Raw genomic sequence first — 20,026 nt, forward strand, 5'->3', positions numbered from 1 at the left:
GGGTTGAGGGTCAAGTCAATTGGGAGGTGAGTTTGAATGGAGAAAAACTGGAGGAAGTGAAGTGTTTTAGATATCTGGGAGTGGATCTGTCAGCGGATGGCACCATGGAAGCAGAAGTGGATCATAGGGTGGGGGAGGGGGCGAAAATTTTGGGAGCCTTGAAAAATGTGTGGAAGTCGAGAACATTATCCCGGAAAGCAAAAATGGGTATGTTTGAAGGAATAGTAGTTCCAACAATGTTGTATGGTTGCGAGGCGTGGGCTATGGATAGAGTTGTGCGCAGGAGGATGGATGTGCTGGAAATGAGATGTTTGAGGACAATGTGTGGTGTGAGGTGGTTTGATCGAGTAAGTAACGTAAGGGTAAGAGAGATGTGTGGAAATAAAAAGAGCGTGGTTGAGAGAGCAGAAGAGGGTGTTTTGAAATGGTTTGGGCACATGGAGAGAATGAGTGAGGAAAGATTGACCAAGAGGATAAAAGTGTCGGAGGTGGAGGGAACGAGGAGAAGAGGGAGACCAAATTGGAGGTGGAAAGATGGAGTGAAAAGGATTTTGTGTGATCGGGGCCTGAACATGCAGGAGGGTGAAAGGAGGGCAAGGAATAGAGTGAATTGGAGCGATGTGGTATACAGGGGTTTGGGACGTCTGCAGGGATTGAATCAAGGCATGTGAAGGCGTCGGGGTAAACCATGGAAAGCGTGTAGGTAGTATATTTGCGTTTTTTTGGTTGGACGTTGAAATGTACATGTGTATGGGGGGGGTTGGGCCATTTCTTTCGTCTTTTTCCTTGCGTTTAACCTCGCAAACCCCGGGAGAAAAGCACAAAGTAAAAAAAAAAAAAAAAAAAAATAAATAATAAATAAAAATATTTTGGGGGGGGGGTTTTTTTTTTTTTTACATAAAAAAAAAAATAAAAAAAAAGTTATAAAAATAAAAATTTAAAAAAAGAAAATATTATATATATAATTATTATCCCCCTTTTTCCTGTTTTTCTCGCGTTTTTTTCCCGAGGGCCCCCCCCCCAAGGAAACCAAAAAGACAAAAAGGCCCCAACTTCCATCACCAACCATGTAAAAAGCAAAAAAACCACACCCCTTTACATACCCCACAGTTTTCCATGGTTTACCCCAGAGCTTCAAATCCCTTGGGTTCAACCACTGACAGAAACGTCAACCCCGGTATACCACATGGGGTTTCCCCAATTCACTCTTTTCCTTCCCTGCCCTTTCACCCTCCTGCATTTTCAGGGCCCCGATCACTCAAAAATTTTTTTTCACTCCATCTTCCACCCCCAAATTTGGTCTCCCACTTCCCCTTTGTTCCCTTTCCAAAACCCCCGAAAACATATATCCTTTTGGTCAATCTTTCCTCACTCTTTCCTCTCCATGTGCCCAAACCATTTCAAAACACCCCTTCTGCTCTTTTCAACCACGCTCTTTTTTATTTCCACACATCTTTTTACCCTTACTTTACCCCCTCGATCAAACCACCTCACACCCCCCCCGTAGTCCCAAACATCTCTTTTCCCAAGCACATCCCCTCCTCCACCACAACTCTATCCATAGCCCAGGCCTCGCAACCATAAAACATTGTTGGAACCACTATTCCTTCAAACATAAAGGGCCATTTTTTGCTTTCCGGGGATAATTTCTCGATTTCCCCACACTTTTCTTCAAGGCCCCGGGGAATTTTCCCCCCCTCCCCCCCCTTGTTTCCACTTCCCTTCCATGGTTCCACCCACTCCCAAATCCACCCCAGATTTTCTAAAACACTTCACTTCCCCCTTTTTTTCTCCCTTCAAATTTACCTCCCAATTGCCTTGCCCCAACCCTACTGTACCTAATAATTTGCTCTTATTCACTTTTAACTTTTAAAATTTTCCCTTTTTTTCACCATTTTTTCCAAACTCGGGCCCACCATTTTTTCCCCGCCACAGAATCAGCCAAACCAGCCTGTATAAAACCGGAACAACAACTGACTCACTTCCCAAGTTTCTCTCATCCCCAACAACTTCATATTTCCCCCTTTTCCAAAACCTTGCTTTTACCTCCCAAAAAACCCCCATCCTAAACAAATTAAAAAACCCAAAGGAAAGACATAAAACACACCCCTGGCCCGCAAACCAACTTTCCACTGAAACCAATCATTTTCCCTTCTCTTCCCCCTTTACACAACCCCTTAAATCCTCGATAAAAACTTTTCACTGCTTCTAACAACTTGCCTCCACACCATATATTCTTAATACCTTCCACAGAGCATCTCTATCAACTCTATCATATGCCCTCTCCAGATCCATAAATGCTACATACAAATCCATTTTTGCTTTCCGAGATAATGTTCTCGACTTCCACACATTCTTCAATGCTCCCAGAACTTTTGCCCCTCCCCCACCCTATGATTCACTTCCTCTTCCATGGTTCCACCCACTGCCAAATCCACTCCCAGATATCTAAAACACTTCACTTCCTCCAGTTTTTCTCCATTCAAACTCACCTCCCAATTGACTTGACCCTCAACCCTACTGTGCCTAATAACCTTGCTCTTATTCACATTTACTCTTAACTCTTAACTCTTCACATTTACTCTTAACTCTTAACTTAACTTTACTCTTTCACACACTTTACCAAACTCAGTCACCAGCTTCTGCAGTTTCTCACATGAATCAGCCACCAGCGCTGTATCATCAGCGAACAACAACTGCCTCACTTCCCAAGCTCTCTCATCCCCAACAGACTTCATACTTGCCCCTCTTTCCAAAACTCTTGCATTCACCTCCCTAACAACCCCATCCATAAACAAATTAAACAACCATGGAGACATCACACACCCCTGCCGCAAACCTACATTCACTGAGAACCAATCACTTTCCTCTCTTCCTACACGTACACATGCCTTACATCCTCGATAAAAACTTTTCACTGCTTCTAACAACTTGCCTCCCACACCATATATTCTTAATACCTTCCACAGAGCATCTCTATCAACTCTATCATATGCCTTCTCCAGATCCATAAATGCTACATACAAATCCATTTGCTTTTCTAAGTATTTCTCACATACATTCTTCAAAGCAAACACCTGATCCATACATCCTCTACCACTTCTGAAACCACACTGCTCTTCCCCAATCTGATGCTCTGTACATGCCTTCACCCTCTCAATCAATATCCTCCCATATAATTTCCCAGGAATACTCAACAAACTTATACCTCTGTAATTTGAGCACTCACCTTTGTCCCCTTTGCCTTTGTACAATGGCACTATGCACGCATTCCGCCAATCCTCAGGCACCTCACCATGAATCATACATACATTAAATAACCTTACCACCCAGTCAACAATACAGTCACCCCCTTTTTTAATAAATTCCACTGCAATACCATCCAAACCCGCTGCCTTGCTGGCTTTCATCTTCCACAGAGCTTTTACTACCTCTTCTCTGTTTACCAAATCATTTTCCAACCCTCTCACTTTGCACACCACCTCGACCAAAACACCCTATATCTGCCACTCTATCATCAAACACATTCAACAAACCTTCAAAATACTCACTCCATCTCCTTCTCACATCACCACTACTTGTTATCACCTCCCCATTTGCGCCCTTCACTGAAGTTCCCATTTGCTCCCTTGTCTTACGCACTTTATTTACCTCCTTCCAGAACATCTTTTTATTCTCCCTAAAATTTAATGATACTCTCTCACCCCATCTCTCATTTGCCCTTTTTTTCACCTCTTGCACCTTTCTCTTGACCTCCTGTCTCTTTCTTTTATACATCTCCCACTCAATTGCATTTTTTCCCTGCAAAAATCGTCCAATTGCCTCTCTCTTCTCTTTCACTAATACTCTTACTTCTTCATCCCACCACTCACTACCCTTTCTAATCAACCCACCTCCCACTCTTCTCATGCCACAAGCATCTTTTGCGCAATCCATCACTGATTCCCTAAATACATCCCATTTTCCCCCTCCCCCACTCCCCTTACTTCCCATGTTTCTCACCTTTTTCCATTCTGTACTCAGTCTTCCTGGTACTTCCTCACACAAGTCTCCTTCCCAAGCTCACTTACTCTCACCAGAAGTGGTAGAGGATGTGTGGATCAGGTGTTTGCTTTGAAGAATGTATGTGAGAAATACTTAGAAAAGCAAATGGATTTGAATGTAGCATTTATGGATCTAGAGAAGGCATATTATAGAGTTGATAGAGATGCTCTGTGGAAGGTAGTAAGAATATATGGTGTGGGAGGCAAGTTGTTAGAAGCAGTGAAAAGTTTGTATCAGGATGTAAGGCACTTGTACGTGTAGGAAGAGAGGAAAGTGATTGGTTCTCAGTGAATGTAGGTTTGCGGCATGGGTGAGTGATGTCTCCATGGTTGTTTAATTTGTTTATGGATGGGGTTGTTAGGGAGGTGAATGCAAGAGTTTTGGAAAGAGGGGCAAGTATGAAGTCTGTTGGGGATGAGAGAGCTTGGGAAGTGAGTCAGTTGTTGTTCGCTGATGATACAGCGCTGGTGGCGGATTCATGTGAGAAACTGCAGAAGCTGGTGACTGAGTTTGGTAAAGTGTGTGAAAGAAGAAAGTTGAGAGTAAATGTGAATAAGAGCAAGGTTATTAGGTACAGTAGGGTTGAGGGTCAAGTCAATTGGGAGGTAAGTTTGAATGGAGAAAAACTGGAGGAAGTAAAGTGTTTTTAGATATCTGGGAGTGGATCTGGCAGTGGATGGAACCATGGAAGCGGAAGTGGATCATAGGGTGGGGAGGGGGCGAAAATTTTGGGAGCCTTGAAAAATGTGTGGAAGTCAAGAACATTATCTCGGAAAGCAAAAATGGTATGTTTGAAGGAATAGTAGTTCCAACAATGTTGTATGGTTGCGAGGCGTGGGCTATGGATAGCGTTCTGCACAGGAGGATGGATGTGCTGGAAATGAGATGTTTGAGGACAATGTGTGGTGTGAGGTGGTTTGATCGAGTAAGTAACGTAAGGGTAAGAGAGATGTGTGGAAATAAAAAGAGCGTGGTTGAGAGAGCAGAAGAGGGTGTTTTTGAAATGGTTTGGGCACATGGAGAGAATGAGTGAGGAAAGATTGACCAAGAGGATATATGTGTCGGAGGTGGAGGGAACGAGGAGAAGTGGGAGACCAAATTGGAGGTGGAAAGATGGAGTGAAAAAGATTTTTGAGTGATCAGGACCTGAAAATATAGGAGGTTGAAATGCATGCATAAGATTGAGTGAATTGGAATAAAATGTTTATACTGTGAGCAGCACCAGGGTATGTGAAGTGTCTAGAATAAACCATGGGAAGGTCTGTGGGGTCTGGTTGTGGATAGGGTGCTGTAGTGTTGTTGCATTACACATGGACAGCTAGAGAAGGGGATGTGAGCAGATATAACCTTTCTTTGTCTGTTCTGGCACTACTTTGTTAATCCGGAAAGTGGTGATCAGGTATGAAAAATATATATATATAATATATAATATATATATATATATTATATATATATATATTATATATATATATATTATATATATATATATGGAAATGGTGAAGAGCTTGTATATTTATGTGCTGAAAAAGGACTGATGATTGGGAATACCTGGTTTAAAAAGCGAGATATACATAAGTATACTTATGTAAGTAGGAGAGATGGCGAGACGTTATTGGATTACGTGTTAATTGACAGGCGTGCGAAAAGAGAGACTTTTGGATGTTAATGTGCTGAGAGGTGCAACTGGAGGGATGTCTGATCATTATCTTGTGGAGGCTAAGGTGAAGATTAGTATGGGTTTTCAGAAAAGAAGAGTGAATGTTGGGGTGAAGAAGGTGGTGAGAGTAAGTGAGCTTGGGAAGGAGACCTGTGTGAAGAAGTATCAGGAGAGACTGTGTACAGAATGGAAAAAGGTGAGAACAATGGAAGTAAGGGAGTGGGGGAGGAATGGGATGTATTTAGGGAATCAGTGATGGATTGCGCAAAAGATGCTTGTGGCATGAGAAGAGTGGGAGGTGGGCTGTTTAGAAAGGGTAGTGAGTGGTGGGATGAAGAAGTAAGAGTATTAGTGAAAGAGAAGAGAGAGCATTTGGACGATTTTTGCAGGGAAAAAATGCAATTGAGTGGGAGAAGTATAAAAGAAAGAGACAGGAGGTCAAGAGAAAGGTGCAAGAGGTGAAAAAAAAGGGCAAATGAGAGTTGGGGTGAGAGACTATCAGTAAATTTTAGGGAGAATAAAAAGATGTTCTGGAAGGAGGTAAATAGGGTGCGTAAGACAAGGGAGCAAATGGGAACTTCAGTGAAGGGCGTAAAATGGGGAGGTGATAACAAGTAGTGGTGATGTGAGAAGGAGATGGAATGAGCATTTTGAAGGTTTGTTGAATCTGTCTGATGACAGAGTGGCAGATATAGGGTGTTTGGGTCGAGGTGGTGTGCAAAGTGAGAGGGTTAGGGAAAATGATTTGGTAAACAGAGAAGAGGTAGTAAAAGCTTTGCGGAAGATGAAAGCCGGCAAGGCAGCAGGTTTGGATGGTATTGCAGTGGAATTTATTAAAAAAGGGGGTGACTGTATTGTTGACTGGTTGGTAAGGTTATTTAATGTATGTATGACTCATGGTGAGGTGCCTGAGGATTGGGCGGAATGCGTGTTGCCATAGTGCCATTGTACAAAGGCAAAGGGGATAAGAGTGAGTGCTCAAATTACAGAGGTATAAGTTTGTTGAGTATTCCTGGTAAATTATATGGGAGGGTATTGATTGAGAGGGTGAAGGCATGTACAGAGCATCAGATTGGGGAAGAGCAGTGTGGTTTCAGAAGTGGTAGAGGATGTGTGGATCAGGTGTTTGCTTTGAAGAATGTATGTGAGAAATACTTAGAAAAGCAAATGGATTTGTATGTAGCATTTATGGATCTGGAGAAGGCATATGATAGAGTTGATAGAGATGCTCTGTGGAAGGTATTAAGAATATATGGTGTGGGAGGCAAGTTGTTAGAAGCAGTGAAAAGTTTGTATCAGGATGTAAGGCACTTGTACGTGTAGGAAGAGAGGAAAGTGATTGGTTCTCAGTGAATGTAGGTTTGCGGCATGGGTGAGTGATGTCTCCATGGTTGTTTAATTTGTTTATGGATGGGGTTGTTAGGGAGGTGAATGCAAGAGTTTTGGAAAGAGGGGCAAGTATGAAGTCTGTTGGGGATGAGAGAGCTTGGGAAGTGAGTCAGTTGTTGTTCGCTGATGATACAGCGCTGGTGGCGGATTCATGTGAGAAACTGCAGAAGCTGGTGACTGAGTTTGGTAAAGTGTGTGAAAGAAGAAAGTTGAGAGTAAATGTGAATAAGAGCAAGGTTATTAGGTACAGTAGGGTTGAGGGTCAAGTCAATTGGGAGGTGAGTTTGAATGGAGAAAAACTGGAGGAAGTGAAGTGTTTTAGATATCTGGGAGTGGATCTGGCAGTGGATGGAACCATGGAAGCGGAAGTGGATCATAGGGTGGGGAGGGGGCGAAAATTTTGGGAGCCTTGAAAAATGTGTGGAAGTCAAGAACATTATCTCGGAAAGCAAAAATGGGTATGTTTGAAGGAATAGTGGTTCAACAATGTTGTATGGTTGCGAGGCGTGGGCTATGGATTGGTTGTGCGCAGGAGGATGGATGTGCTGGAAATGAGATGTTTGAGGACAATGTGTGGTGTGAGGTGGTTTGATCGAGTAAGTAACGTAAGGGTAAGAGAGATGTGTGGAAATAAAAAGAGCGTGGTTGAGAGAGCAGAAGAGGGTGTTTTTGAAATGGTTTGGGCACATGGAGAGAATGAGTGAGGAAAGATTGACCAAGAGGATATATGTGTCGGAGGTGGAGGGAACGAGGAGAAGTGGGAGACCAAATTGGAGGTGGAAAGATGGAGTGAAAAAGATTTTGTGTGATCGGGGCCTGAACATGCAGGAGGGTGAAAGGAGGGCAAGGAATAGAGTGAATTGGAGCGATGTGGTATACAGGGGTTGACGTGCTGTCAGTGGATTGAATCAGGGCATGTGAAGCGTCTGGGGTGAACCATGGAAAGCTGTGTAGGTATGTATATTTGCGTGTGTGGATGTGTATGTATATACATGTGTATGAGGTGGGTTGGGCCATTTTTTTCGTCTGTTTCCTTGCGCTACCTCGCAAACGCGGGAGACAGCGACAAAGTATAAAAAAAAAAAAAATATATATATATATATTATATATATATATATTTTTTTTTTTTTTGTTTTTTTTTTTTTTGCCGCTGTCTCCCGCGTTTGCGAGGTAGCGCTAGGAAAAGACAACAAGGCCCCATTCGTTCGCACTCAGTCTCAAGCTGTCATGTAATAATGCACCGAAACCACAGCTCCCTTTCCACATCCAGGCCCCACAGAACTTTCCATGGTTTACCCCAGACGCTTCACATGCCTTGATTCAATCCACTGACAGCACGTCAACCCCGGTATACCACATCGATCCAATTCACTCTATTCCTTGCATGCCTTTCACCCTCCTGCATGTTCAGGCCCTGATCACTCAAAATCTTTTTCACTCCATCATTCCACCTCCAGTTTGGTCTCCCACTTCTCCTCGTTCCCTCCACCTCTGACACATATATCCTCTTGGTCAATCTTTCCTCACTCATTCTCTCCATGTGACCAAATGATTTCAAAACACCCTCTTCTGCTCTCTCAACCACGCTCTTTTTATTTCCACACATCTCTCTTACCCTTACGTTACTTACTCGATCAAACCACCTCACACCACATATTGTCCTCAAACATCTCATTTCAAGCACATCCACCCTCCTGTGCACAACTCTATCCATAGCCCATGCCTCGCAACCATACAACATTGTTGGAACCACTATTCCTTCAAACATACCCATTTTTGCTCTCTGAGCAAATATATATATATATATGGAAATGGTGAAGAGCTTGTATATTTATGTGCTGAAAAAGGACTGATGATTGGGAATACCTGGTTTAAAAAGCGAGATATACATAAGTATACTTATGTAAGTAGGAGAGATGGCCAGAGACGTTATTGGATTACGTGTTAATTGACAGGCGTGCGAAAAGAGAGACTTTTGGATGTTAATGTGCTGAGAGGTGCAACTGGAGGGATGTCTGATCATTATCTTGTGGAGGCTAAGGTGAAGATTAGTATGGGTTTTCAGAAAAGAAGAGTGAATGTTGGGGTGAAGAAGGTGGTGAGAGTAAGGGGGCCGGGGGAAGGAGCCCGGGTTTTTTAAAGGTTTAGGAGGGGTTGTTAAAAAGGGGGAAAAAAGGGTTTTGGAAAAAGGGGAAGAAAGGAATTTGGGGGAGGAATTGGGAAATTTTTTAGTCATTTGGGTTGCGCAAAAAGGCTTTGGGGCAGGGAGAAAGGGGAGGTGGGCGGGTTTAAAAAAAAGGGGTGTGGGGGGGAAGAAGAAGTAAGGGGAAATTAGGAAAGAAAAGAGAGCATTTGGACATTTTTGCGGGGAAAAAAGGCAATTGAGGGGGAGAAGTATAAAAGAAAGAGACAGGAGGTCAAGAGAAAGGTGCAAGAGGTAAAAAAAAAGGGCAAATGAGATTTGGGGGGTGAGAGACTATCAGAAAATTTTAGGGAAAAAAAAAGATTTTCGGGAAGGGGGGTAAATAGGGTGCAAAAGACAAGGGAGCAAATGGGAACTTCAGTGAAGGGCGTAAAATGGGGAGGTGATAACAAGTATGGTGATGTAAGAAGGAGTTTGGAATGAGCATTTTGAAGGTTTGTTGAATCTGCCCTGATGACAGAGGGGCAGATATGGGGTTTTTTGGGGTCGGGGTGGTGTAAAAATGAAGGGTTAGGGAAAATATTTGGTAAACAGAGAAGAGGTAGTAAAAGCTTTGGGGAAGATGAAAGCCGGCAAGGCAGCAGGTTTGGATGGTATTGCAGTGGGAATTTTTTTAAAAAAGGGGGTACGGGATTGGTTTACTGGTTGGTAAGGTTATTTAATGGATGTATACTCCTGGTGAGGTGCCTGAGGATTGGGGGGAAGCGGTTTCCCTAGGGGCCATTGTACAAAGGCAAAGGGGATAAGAGTGAGTGCTCAAATTTCAGAGGTTTTAAGTTTTTTTGAGTATTCCTGGTAAATTATATGGGAGGGTATTGAATTTAGAGGGGGAAGGGATGTACAAAAGCCTCAGATTGGGGGAAAACAGTGTGGTTTCAGAAGTGGTAAGGATGTGTGGGTCAGGGGTTTGCTTTTAAGAATGTATTGAAAATACTTAGAAAAGCAAATTTGGGTTTGTATGTAGCATTTATGGATCTGGAGAAGGGGATATGATAAGTTTTATAGAGATGCTCTGTGGAAGGGATTAAGAATATATGGGGTGGGGGGCAAGTTGTTTAAAAACAGTGAAAAATTTTTATCAGGATTAAGGGATTGTACGTGTAGGAAGAGAGGAAAGTGATTGGTTCTAGTGAAAAGTAGGGTTTTCGGCAGGGGGGGTTTATGTCTCCAGGTTTTTTAATTTGTTTATGGGTGGGGTTGTTAGGGGGGTAAAAGCAAGGTTTTGGGAAAAAGGGGCAAGTAGAAGTCTGTTTGGGGGTGAGAGAGTTGGGAAGTGACAGTTGTTGTTCGTGATGATACAGCGCTGGGGGCGGATTTTAGTGAGAAACTGCAGAAGCTGGGGACGGGGTTTTTGGGAAAGTGTGTGGAAAAAAGAAAATTAAAAGTAAATGTGAATAAACAAGGTTATTGGGACAGTAGGGGTTTAGGGGCAAGTCAAGGGGGGTGAGTTTGAATTGGGGAAAAAAATGGAGGGAAATAAAATGTTTTTTGATATCTGGGAGTGGATCGGCAGGGAGGAAAACCCTGGAAGCGGGAAATGGGTCATAGGGTGGGGGGGGGCGAAAATTTTGGGAGCCTTGAAAAAGGGTGGAAGTCAAAAACATTGTATATGTGCATGTGTGGACATGTATGTATATCCATGTGTATGTTGGTGGGTTGGGCCATTCTTTCGTCTGTTTCCTTGCGCTACCCCACTAATCCGGGAGACAGCAACAAGGTATAATGAAGAAATATAGATATTCATTTATATTATACTTAATCGCCATCTCCTGCATCAGTGAGGTAGTGCCAGAAAACAGATGAGGAATGGCCCAACCCACCCACGTACACATGTATATACGTAAATGCACATGCATGCACATATACATACATACATACATACATACATACATACATACATACATACATACATACATACATACATACACACACACATACATATACATTTCAGCGTATACATACATATACATTCACAGACAAATAAATATATACACATGTACATATTCATTCTTGCTGCCTTCATCCATTCCCGTCACCACCCCGCCACACAAGAATATGCATCCTCCCATTCTTTTGTTTTCTGGCGCTACCTCGCTGACATGGGAAACGGCAATCAATTATGATAAATAAACATAAATAGATATAATCCCTGGGGATGGGGAGGAGATAGAGCCTGCCCACATTTTCCCTACATGTCGTGGAATGGATGCGAGGCATTTGCTATAGGTAGGTTGTGCAGAGGAAGGTGGATAAATCATGCAGACATACATACATGCTTTTAGATGGCTTATGGGTTACTCAGACTTGTGATATTTTTTCCTGCTCAGCTTTTAAATTTCTAGTGACTTCAGCGGATAAGATTTAGAACCAGACATCAGCTGGGAATTCAGATGAGGGCACAGAGATTTAAAGTCACAAATTTGGCTCAGCATAGTGTATTACATACAGCCACAAATATAGCTTGGTGCAAAGTACTGAGGCTTACCCCAGATCTGGCTGGGTGCAATGAAAGAGTAAATACAGTCAGATGAGATGATTTTATAATGTAAGTAGGTAAGGAGTTATATCTATCTATATTTCTGATGCATCTTCCCTTCTGAAACACCCCCATGGGGTGGCCATGGCAATAGAGTCCCCATAACTAGTTATAAGAGAGGTATATTGAATTCTAATGAAAGACGAGAGCCATTATGTTTTTGTATTCTTGAGAAGTGACCTGTAAAGTGAAGGATTGGATGCTGGACTGGTACATTTAGAGTACAATGTGGATATGAGTATGATAATAAAGTAGGAAGGAGTTGATACAAGCACTCCCCACATAGCATTGTACTTTGTTTTTTACTTAAAGTAGTTTCCTTTGAAAAAAGTTGAGATATTAGGAAACTGATTTGGATAAGATACATACTTCCTGATCATGTTTAACACTGTTGCCTCATATAATCCTGAGTCATACATTTATTAACTTGGCATATCTGATGTACCAGGCCCACAGTGCTGCTTGTGTGCTTGCCACCATTCAGTAAGTGGTTTTGTAAATTCACTCTTGTTAGGTTGTTTAGATACAACTAGTGTCCCACAGTTTTTTGCCCTGATATAGCTTTTACAGTTGTCCATCCCAGCCAAAGTGAATTTCAAATGTACATTTAGTGATAAAGAGTAAAGTGGTGCAAAGGCCAAGAAGAGGAGCTTTAGTTTGGAAATGAAACTGAATGTTTTACGTGCTTTGATGTGTACAAAAAAATATTTCCAGTGCCATATCTCTGAGATCTGTACTTCTGACAGTGTGCCATTTCATGTGTGGCGGGGTGGCGGTGAGAATGGATGAAAGCAGCATGTATGAATATGTACATATGTATATATGTATATATATCTGTGTATGTATATGTATGTACACGTTGAAATGTATAGGTATGTATATGTGCGTGTGTGGGCGTTTATGTGTATACATGTGTATGTGGATGGGTTGGGTCATTCTTTCATCTTTTTACTTGCACCACCTCGCTAACACAGGAGACAGTGAAAAAGTATGATAATGATGATAAAACTGCCATCTCCAATTTGGTCTTCCCCTTCTTGTTCCCTCCACTTTTGACATATGTACTCTTTGTCAACTTATTCATTCAACCCATATGTCCAGACCACTTTGCACACCCTCTTCAACTCTTTCAATCACACTTCTTTTATAACCACACCTCTCTCTTACCTTTACCATACTTACTTGATAAGACCATCTCACACCACATATTGTCCTCAGACATTTAATTTCCAATACATCCACCCTCCTCAGCACAGCCCATGCCTTGCATCTTTATGATATTATTGGGACTGATATAATTTCAAACATGCCTGTTTTTATCTCTTTTATAATGATCCAGTAATGCAAAAATGTGAAATTTGTATGTCACTGTAATTGTGTTGTCATGCAAAATCTTAAGTCGTACATGGTGAGATTATTTCACTGGGGTTGTTCTCTGGTTTAAAGATGAGAATCATAAAGATATTTTGGTGAGACAACTTATTTTATAAACCATTTGCTGAATTACATAAATGGTGTTTCTTTACATACTCTATATCCAAGCTTTCATTTTTTACATTAGTTTTCCTAGATTTGTTCAGATTTGGTCATACTTGGTGAGTCATAAATGATCTTGTTTGTGTTTGCAGCCATGAATAAAATCTACTGTTGTGAGGTCAGTCGCCGTGACCACCTTGTTAGGAAAGATGGTGGTAAATATGATGCAGTCGAATATGAGGAACACCCTGAGAGGTACATCTCTGTCTTTGCTCATAAGGTGGGTCTGATGGCAATCTAGAAAATGTAGAATAAAGGTTGTACTTTACTTAGAAATTGATGGTTGTGCACCGTCCACATATACTCATGTGCAGGTTCAAGCTTTATGACCAATTTATTATACAAAATGTAGGGGTTGCCCCGTATATTTTAGGGGTTAGAATCTTGGTTCTGGTTATAGTGGTCTTGCGGTAAATCATGAGAATGGGACCAAGAATTTCCACCATATGAAGTTTATGTAATTAAACTCTTGTACAGATGTAGAAAGTGTATTGTATATTTCAGAGTACAAAAACAGTAATAGAGCATAACACAGACCAAGAAAATGGTATAAAAGGTATAGGAACAAACCAGCAAAGCAGTCAATTGGTCTCACTGCCAGCCCATATCATGGCTAGGCTGACTAGCTACACCAAACCACACAATTCACTCGGTAGGCTAAAATCTTTCTTTTGCATAAGAGCAAAATCCATTTACCACATATGCCACTTTAAAGCTACAAATCCCTGATCTAAAGACACCAGAAAAGAATATTCTATTTCTATCTTTTTTATTTTGCTTTGTTGCTGTCTCCCACGTTAGCGAGGTAGCACTAGGAAACAGACAAAAGAATGACCCAACCCACCCATATACACATGTATATACATACACGTCCACACACGCAAATATACATACCTATACATCTCAACATATACATATATATGCACACACAGACATATACATATATACACATGTACATAATTCATACTGTCTGCCTTTATCTATTCCCATCGCCACCCCGCCACACATGAATATAACAACCCCCTCCCCTCTCATGTGCTCGAGGTAGCGCTAGGAAAAGACAACAAAGGCCACATTCGTTCACACTCAGTCTCTAGCTGTCATGTAATAATGCACCGAAACCACAGCTCCCTTTCCACATCCAGGCCCCACAGAACTTTCCATGGTTTACCCCAGACGCTTCACATGCCCTGGCTCAATCCATTGACAGCATGTCGACCCCGGTATACCACATTGTTCCAATTCACTCTGTTCCTTGCACGCCTTTCACCCTCCTGCATGTTCAGGCCCCAATCACTCTAAATCTTTTTCACTCCATCTTTCCACCTCCAATTTGGTCTCCCACTTCTTGTTCCCTCCACCTCTGTCACATATATCCTCTTGGTCAATCTTTCCTCACTCATTCTCTCCATGTGACCAAACCATTTCAAAACACCTTCCTCTGCTCTCTCAACCACACTCTTTTTATTACCACACATCTCTCTTACCCTATTATTACTTATTCGAACAAACCACCTCACACCACATATTGTCCTCAAACATCTCATTTCCAGCACATCCACCCTTCTCCACACAACTCTTATCTATAGCCCATGCCTCGCAGCCATATAACATTGTTGGAACCACTATTCCTTCAAACATACCCATTTTTGCTTTCCGAGATAATGTTCTCGACTTCCACATATTCTTCAATGCTCCCAGAACTTTTGCCCCTTCTCCACCCTGTGATTCACTTCTGCTTCCATGGTTCCATCCACTGCCAAATCCACTCCCAGATATCTAAAACACTTCACTTCCTCCAGTTTTTCTCCATTCAAACTTACCTCCCAATTGATTTGTCCCTCAACCCTACTGCGCCTAATAACCTTGCTCTTATTCACATTTACTCTCAGCTTTCTTTTTTCACACACTTTACCAAACTCAGTCGCCAGCTTCTGCAGTTTCTCACACGAATCAGCCACCAACGCTGTATCATCAGTGAGCAACAACTAACTCACTTCCCAAAAAAATACTTTAGAAAATTCAAATTGTATTATGATATCACACACACACAGCATCACTGTTTATGTGATAACTCATAATTCATGGTGACTGTATTTTAACATTTGATATTTTCCAAAATATAAACATTTCAATCAAATTATTTTGCATGTTGCTATGTCTATCTGTTCAATTTTCAAAATTGAATTGATAAGCAATCTTTAGAGCATACTTTGAAAAAGAAAAGTGTAAGGGAAGGGATAAAACAAGTCTTGTAGTGTGTTTTGAAACACACTTGTCTTTGGGAATTTGATGTTCTGTTGTACTGATAGATATTTTTCACAGCTGTCTCCAGCAAAATAATCTTACATAAGTGACCATTTGTTTTGTAATATTAGATAAATAAATTAGGATTTTAGTGATCTGTGTATTAAATGAGATATTTTGTACTCATCTGACAGTGCTCTTTCTATTTGCCTTGGTTTTCAACTTTTGAGTACTAGTATATACAGTCTTTGATTTAATTCCTACAATTGATTATCCCTGGGGATAGGGGAGAAAGAATACTTCCCATATATTCCTCGCATGTCATAGAAGGCGACAAAAGGGGGTGGAAGCAGGGACCTAGAAACCCTCCCCTCCTTGTATTTAACTTTCTAAAAGGGGAAACAGAAGAAGTCATGCAGGGAGTGTTCATCCTCCTTGGAGGCTCAGATTGGGGTGTCTAAATGTGTGTGGATGCAACCAAGATGAGAAAAAAGGAGAGATAGGTAGTATGTTTGAGGAAAGGAACCTGGATGTTTTGGTTCTGAGTAAAATGAAGCTCAAGGGTAAAGGGGAAGAGTGGTTTAGGAATGCCTTGGGAGTAAAGTCAGGGGTTGCTGAGAGGAAAAGAACAAAGGAAGTAGTGGCACTACTCCTGAAGCACGAGTTGTGGGAGTATGTGATAGAGTGTAAGAAAGTAAACTCTAGATTGATATGGGTAAAACTGAAAGTGAATGGAGAGAGATGGGTGATTATTGGTGCCTATTCACCTAGTCATGAGAAGAAAGATCATGAGAGGCAAGTGTTTTGGGAGCAGCTGAGTGAGTGTGTTAGCAGCTTTGATGCACAAGACCAGGTTATAGTGATGGGTGATTTGAATGCAAATGTGAGTAATGTGGCAGGTGAGGGTATTGTGTACATGGGGCATTCAGTGTTGTGAATGGAAATGGTGAAGAGCTTGTAGATTAGTGTGCTGAAAAAGGACTGGTGATTGGGAGTACCTGGTTTAAAAAAAAAAAATAGAGATATACACAAGTATACATATATTAGATGGTTAGGGCGGTGAATGCAAGAGTTTTGGAAAGAGGGGCAAGTATGCAGCCTGTTGTGGATGAGAGGGCTTGGGAAGTGAGTCAGTTGTTGTTCGCTGATGATACAGCACTGGTGGCTGATTCGGGTGAGAAACTGCAGAAGTTGGTGACTGAGTTTAGTAAAGTGTGTGAAAGAAGAAAGCTAAGAGCAAATGTGAAGGTTATTAGGTTCAGAAGGGTTGAGGGACAAGTAAATTGGGATGTAAGTTTGAATGGAGAAAAACTGGAGGAACTGAAGTGTTTTAGATATCTGGGAGTGGATTTGGCAGAGGATGGAACCATGGAAGTGGAAGTGAGTCACAGGGTAGGGGAGGGGGCGAAGGTTCTGGGAATGTTGAAGAATGTGTGGAAGGTGAGAACATTATCTCGAAGAGCAAAAATGGATATGTTTGAAGGAATAGTGGTTCCAACAATGTTATATGGTTGTGAGGCATGGGCTATATTATGGTTGTGCGGAGAAGGGTGGATGTGTTGGAAATGAGATGTTTGTAGACAATATGTGGTGTGATGTGGTTTGATAGAGTAAGTAATGAAAGGGTAAGAGAGATGTGTGGTAATAAAGAGTGTTGTTAAGAGAGCAGAAGAGGGTATATTGAAATGGTTTGGTCACATGGAGAGAATGAGTGAGGAAAGATTGACCAAGAGGATATATGTGTCAGAGGTGGAGGGAATGAGGAGAAGTGGGAGACCACATTGCAGGTGGAAGGATGGAGTGAAAAAGATTTAGAGTGATTGGGGCCTGAACATACAGGAGAGTGAAAGGTGTGCAAGGAATAGAGTGAACTGGAATGATGTGGTATACCGTGGTTGATGTGCTGTCAATGGATTGAACCAGGGCATGTGAAGTGTCTGGGGTAAACCATGGAAAGTTCTGTGGGCCCTGGATATGGAAAGGGAGCTGTGGTTTCAGTGCATTACACATGACAGATAGAGACTGAATGTGAATGAATGTGGCCTTTGTTGTCTTTTCGTTGTGCTACCTCATGCGCATGCAGGGGGAGGGGGTACCATTTCATGTGTGCTGGGATGGCAGTGGGAATGGATGAAGGCAGCATGTATGAATATGTACATGTGTATATATGTCTTTCTATGTATATGTATGTATACGCTGAAATACATAGGTATGTATATGTGCATGTGTGGGCATTTATGTATATACATGTGTATGTGGGTGGGTTTGGCCATTCTTTCATCAGTTTCCTTGTGTTACCTTGCTAATGCAGGAGACAGCAACAAAGTATTATAAATGAATAGATAAATAGGGTGGGGGAGGGGGCGAAAATTTTGGGAGCCTTGAAAAATGTGTGGAAGTCGAGAACATTATCCCGGAAAGCAAAAAAGGGTATGTTTGAAGGAATAGTAGTTCCAACAATGTTGTATGGTTGCGAGGCGTGGGCTATGGATAGAGTTGTGCGCAGGAGGATGGATGTGCTGGAAATGAGATGTTTGAGGACAATGTGTGGTGTGAGGTGGTTTGATCGAGTAAGTAACGTAAGGGTGAGAGAGATGTGTGGAAATAAAAAGAGCGTGGTTGAGAGAGCAGAAGAGGGTGTTTTGAAATGGTTTGGGCACATGGAGAGAATGAGTGAGGAAAGATTGACCAAGAGGATATATGTGTCGGAGGTGGAGGGAACGAGGAGAAGAGGGAGACCAAAGTGGAGGTGGAAAGATGGAGTGAAGAGGATTTTGTGTGATCGGGGCCTGAACATGCAGGAGGGTGAAAGGAGGGCAAGGAATAGAGTGAATTGGAGCGATGTGGTATACAGGGGTTGACGTGCTGTTAGTGGATTGAATCAAGGCATGTGAAGCGTCCGGGGTAAACCATGGAAAGCTGTGTAGGTATGTATATTTGCGTGTGTGGACGTGTGTATGTACATGTGTATGGGGAGGGTTGGGCCATTTCTTTCGTCTGTTTCCTTGCGCTACCTCGCAAACGTGGGAGACAGCGACAAAGTATAAAAAAAAAAAGATAAATAACGTATGTAAGTAGGAGAGGTGCCCAGAGAGCATTATTGGATTACATGTTGATTGATAGGCACGTGAAAGAGACACTTTTTGATGTTATTGTGCTAAGAGGGGCAGCTGGAGGAATGTCTGATCATTATCTTGTGGAGGCAAAGGTGAAGATTTGTAAAGGTTTTCAGAAAAGAAGAAAGAATGTTGGGGTGAAGAGAGTGGTGAGAGTGAGTGATCTCGGAAAGGAGACTTGTGTGAGGAAGTACCAGGAGAGATTGAGTGCAGAATGGCAAAAGGTGAGAGCAAATGATGCAAGGGGAATGGGGGAGGAATGGGATGTATTTAGGGAAGCAGTGATGGCTTATGCAAAAGATGCTTGTGGCATGAGAAAGGTGGGAGGTGGGCAGATTAGAAAGGGTAGTGAGTGGTGGGATAAAGAAATAAGATTGTTGGTGAAAGAGAAGAGAGAGGCATTTGGATGATTTGTGCAGGGAAATAGTGCAAATGACTGGGAGATGTATAAAAGAGAGGCAGGAGCTCAAGAGAAAGGAGCAGGAGGTGAAAAAGAGGGCAAATGAGGGTTAGGGCGAGAGAGTATCATTAAATTTTAGGGAGAATAAAATGATGTTTTGAAAGGAGTTAGATAAAGTGCATAAGACAATAGAACAAATGGGAGCATTGGTGAAGGGGGCTAATGGGGAGGCAGTAACAAGTAATGGTGAAATGAGGAGATGGAGTGAGTTTTTTGAAAGTCTGTTGAATGTGTTTGATGATAGAGTGGCAGATATAGTGTGTTTTGGTCGAGGTGGTGTGCAAAGTGAGAGGGTCAGGGAGAATGATTTGGTAAACAGAGAAGAGGTAGTGAAAGCTTTGCGGAAGATGAAAGCCGGCAAGGTGGCGGGTTTGGATGGTCTTGCAGTGGAATGTAATAAAAAAAGGAGGTGACTGTGTTGTTGACTGGTTGGTAAGGATATTCATTGTATGTATGGTTCATGGTGAAGTGCCTGAGGATAGGCGAAATGCATGCATAGTGCCATTGTACAATGGCAAAGGGGATAAAGGTGAGTGTTCAAATTACAGAGGTATAAGTTTGTTAAGTATTCCTGGTAAATTATATGGGAGGGTATTGATTGAGAGGGTGAAGACATGTACAGAGCATCAGATTGGGGAAGAGCAGTGTGGTTTCAGAAGTAGTAGAGGATGTGTGGATTAGGTGTTTGCTTTGAAGAATGTATGTGTGAAATACTTAGAAAGTGTGATGGATTTGTATGTAGCATTTATGGGTCTAGAGAGGGCATACGATAGGGTTGATAGAGATGCTTTGTGGAAAGTATTAAGTGTATATGGTATGGGAGGTAAGTTGCTAGAAG

The 20,026-nt window shown here is 42.0% G+C and overlaps 1 protein-coding gene across 2 annotated transcripts in view; it reads left to right on the forward strand.

Moving 5' to 3' along the window:
- Positions 1 to 20,026, forward strand: part of LKRSDH (lysine ketoglutarate reductase/saccharopine dehydrogenase) — a 180,461-nt gene that overhangs the window by 68,444 nt on the left and 91,991 nt on the right. For both annotated transcript variants that reach the window (XM_071693242.1, XM_071693243.1), the window contains exon 7: positions 13,458 to 13,585. In XM_071693242.1, the coding sequence (XP_071549343.1) occupies positions 13,458 to 13,585 (128 nt within the window). The remainder of the gene's footprint in view (positions 1 to 13,457; positions 13,586 to 20,026) is intronic.

Source organism: Panulirus ornatus, chromosome 55 (genome assembly GCF_036320965.1).
Source record: "Panulirus ornatus isolate Po-2019 chromosome 55, ASM3632096v1, whole genome shotgun sequence".
Classification (NCBI taxonomy): domain Eukaryota; kingdom Metazoa; phylum Arthropoda; class Malacostraca; order Decapoda; family Palinuridae; genus Panulirus; species Panulirus ornatus.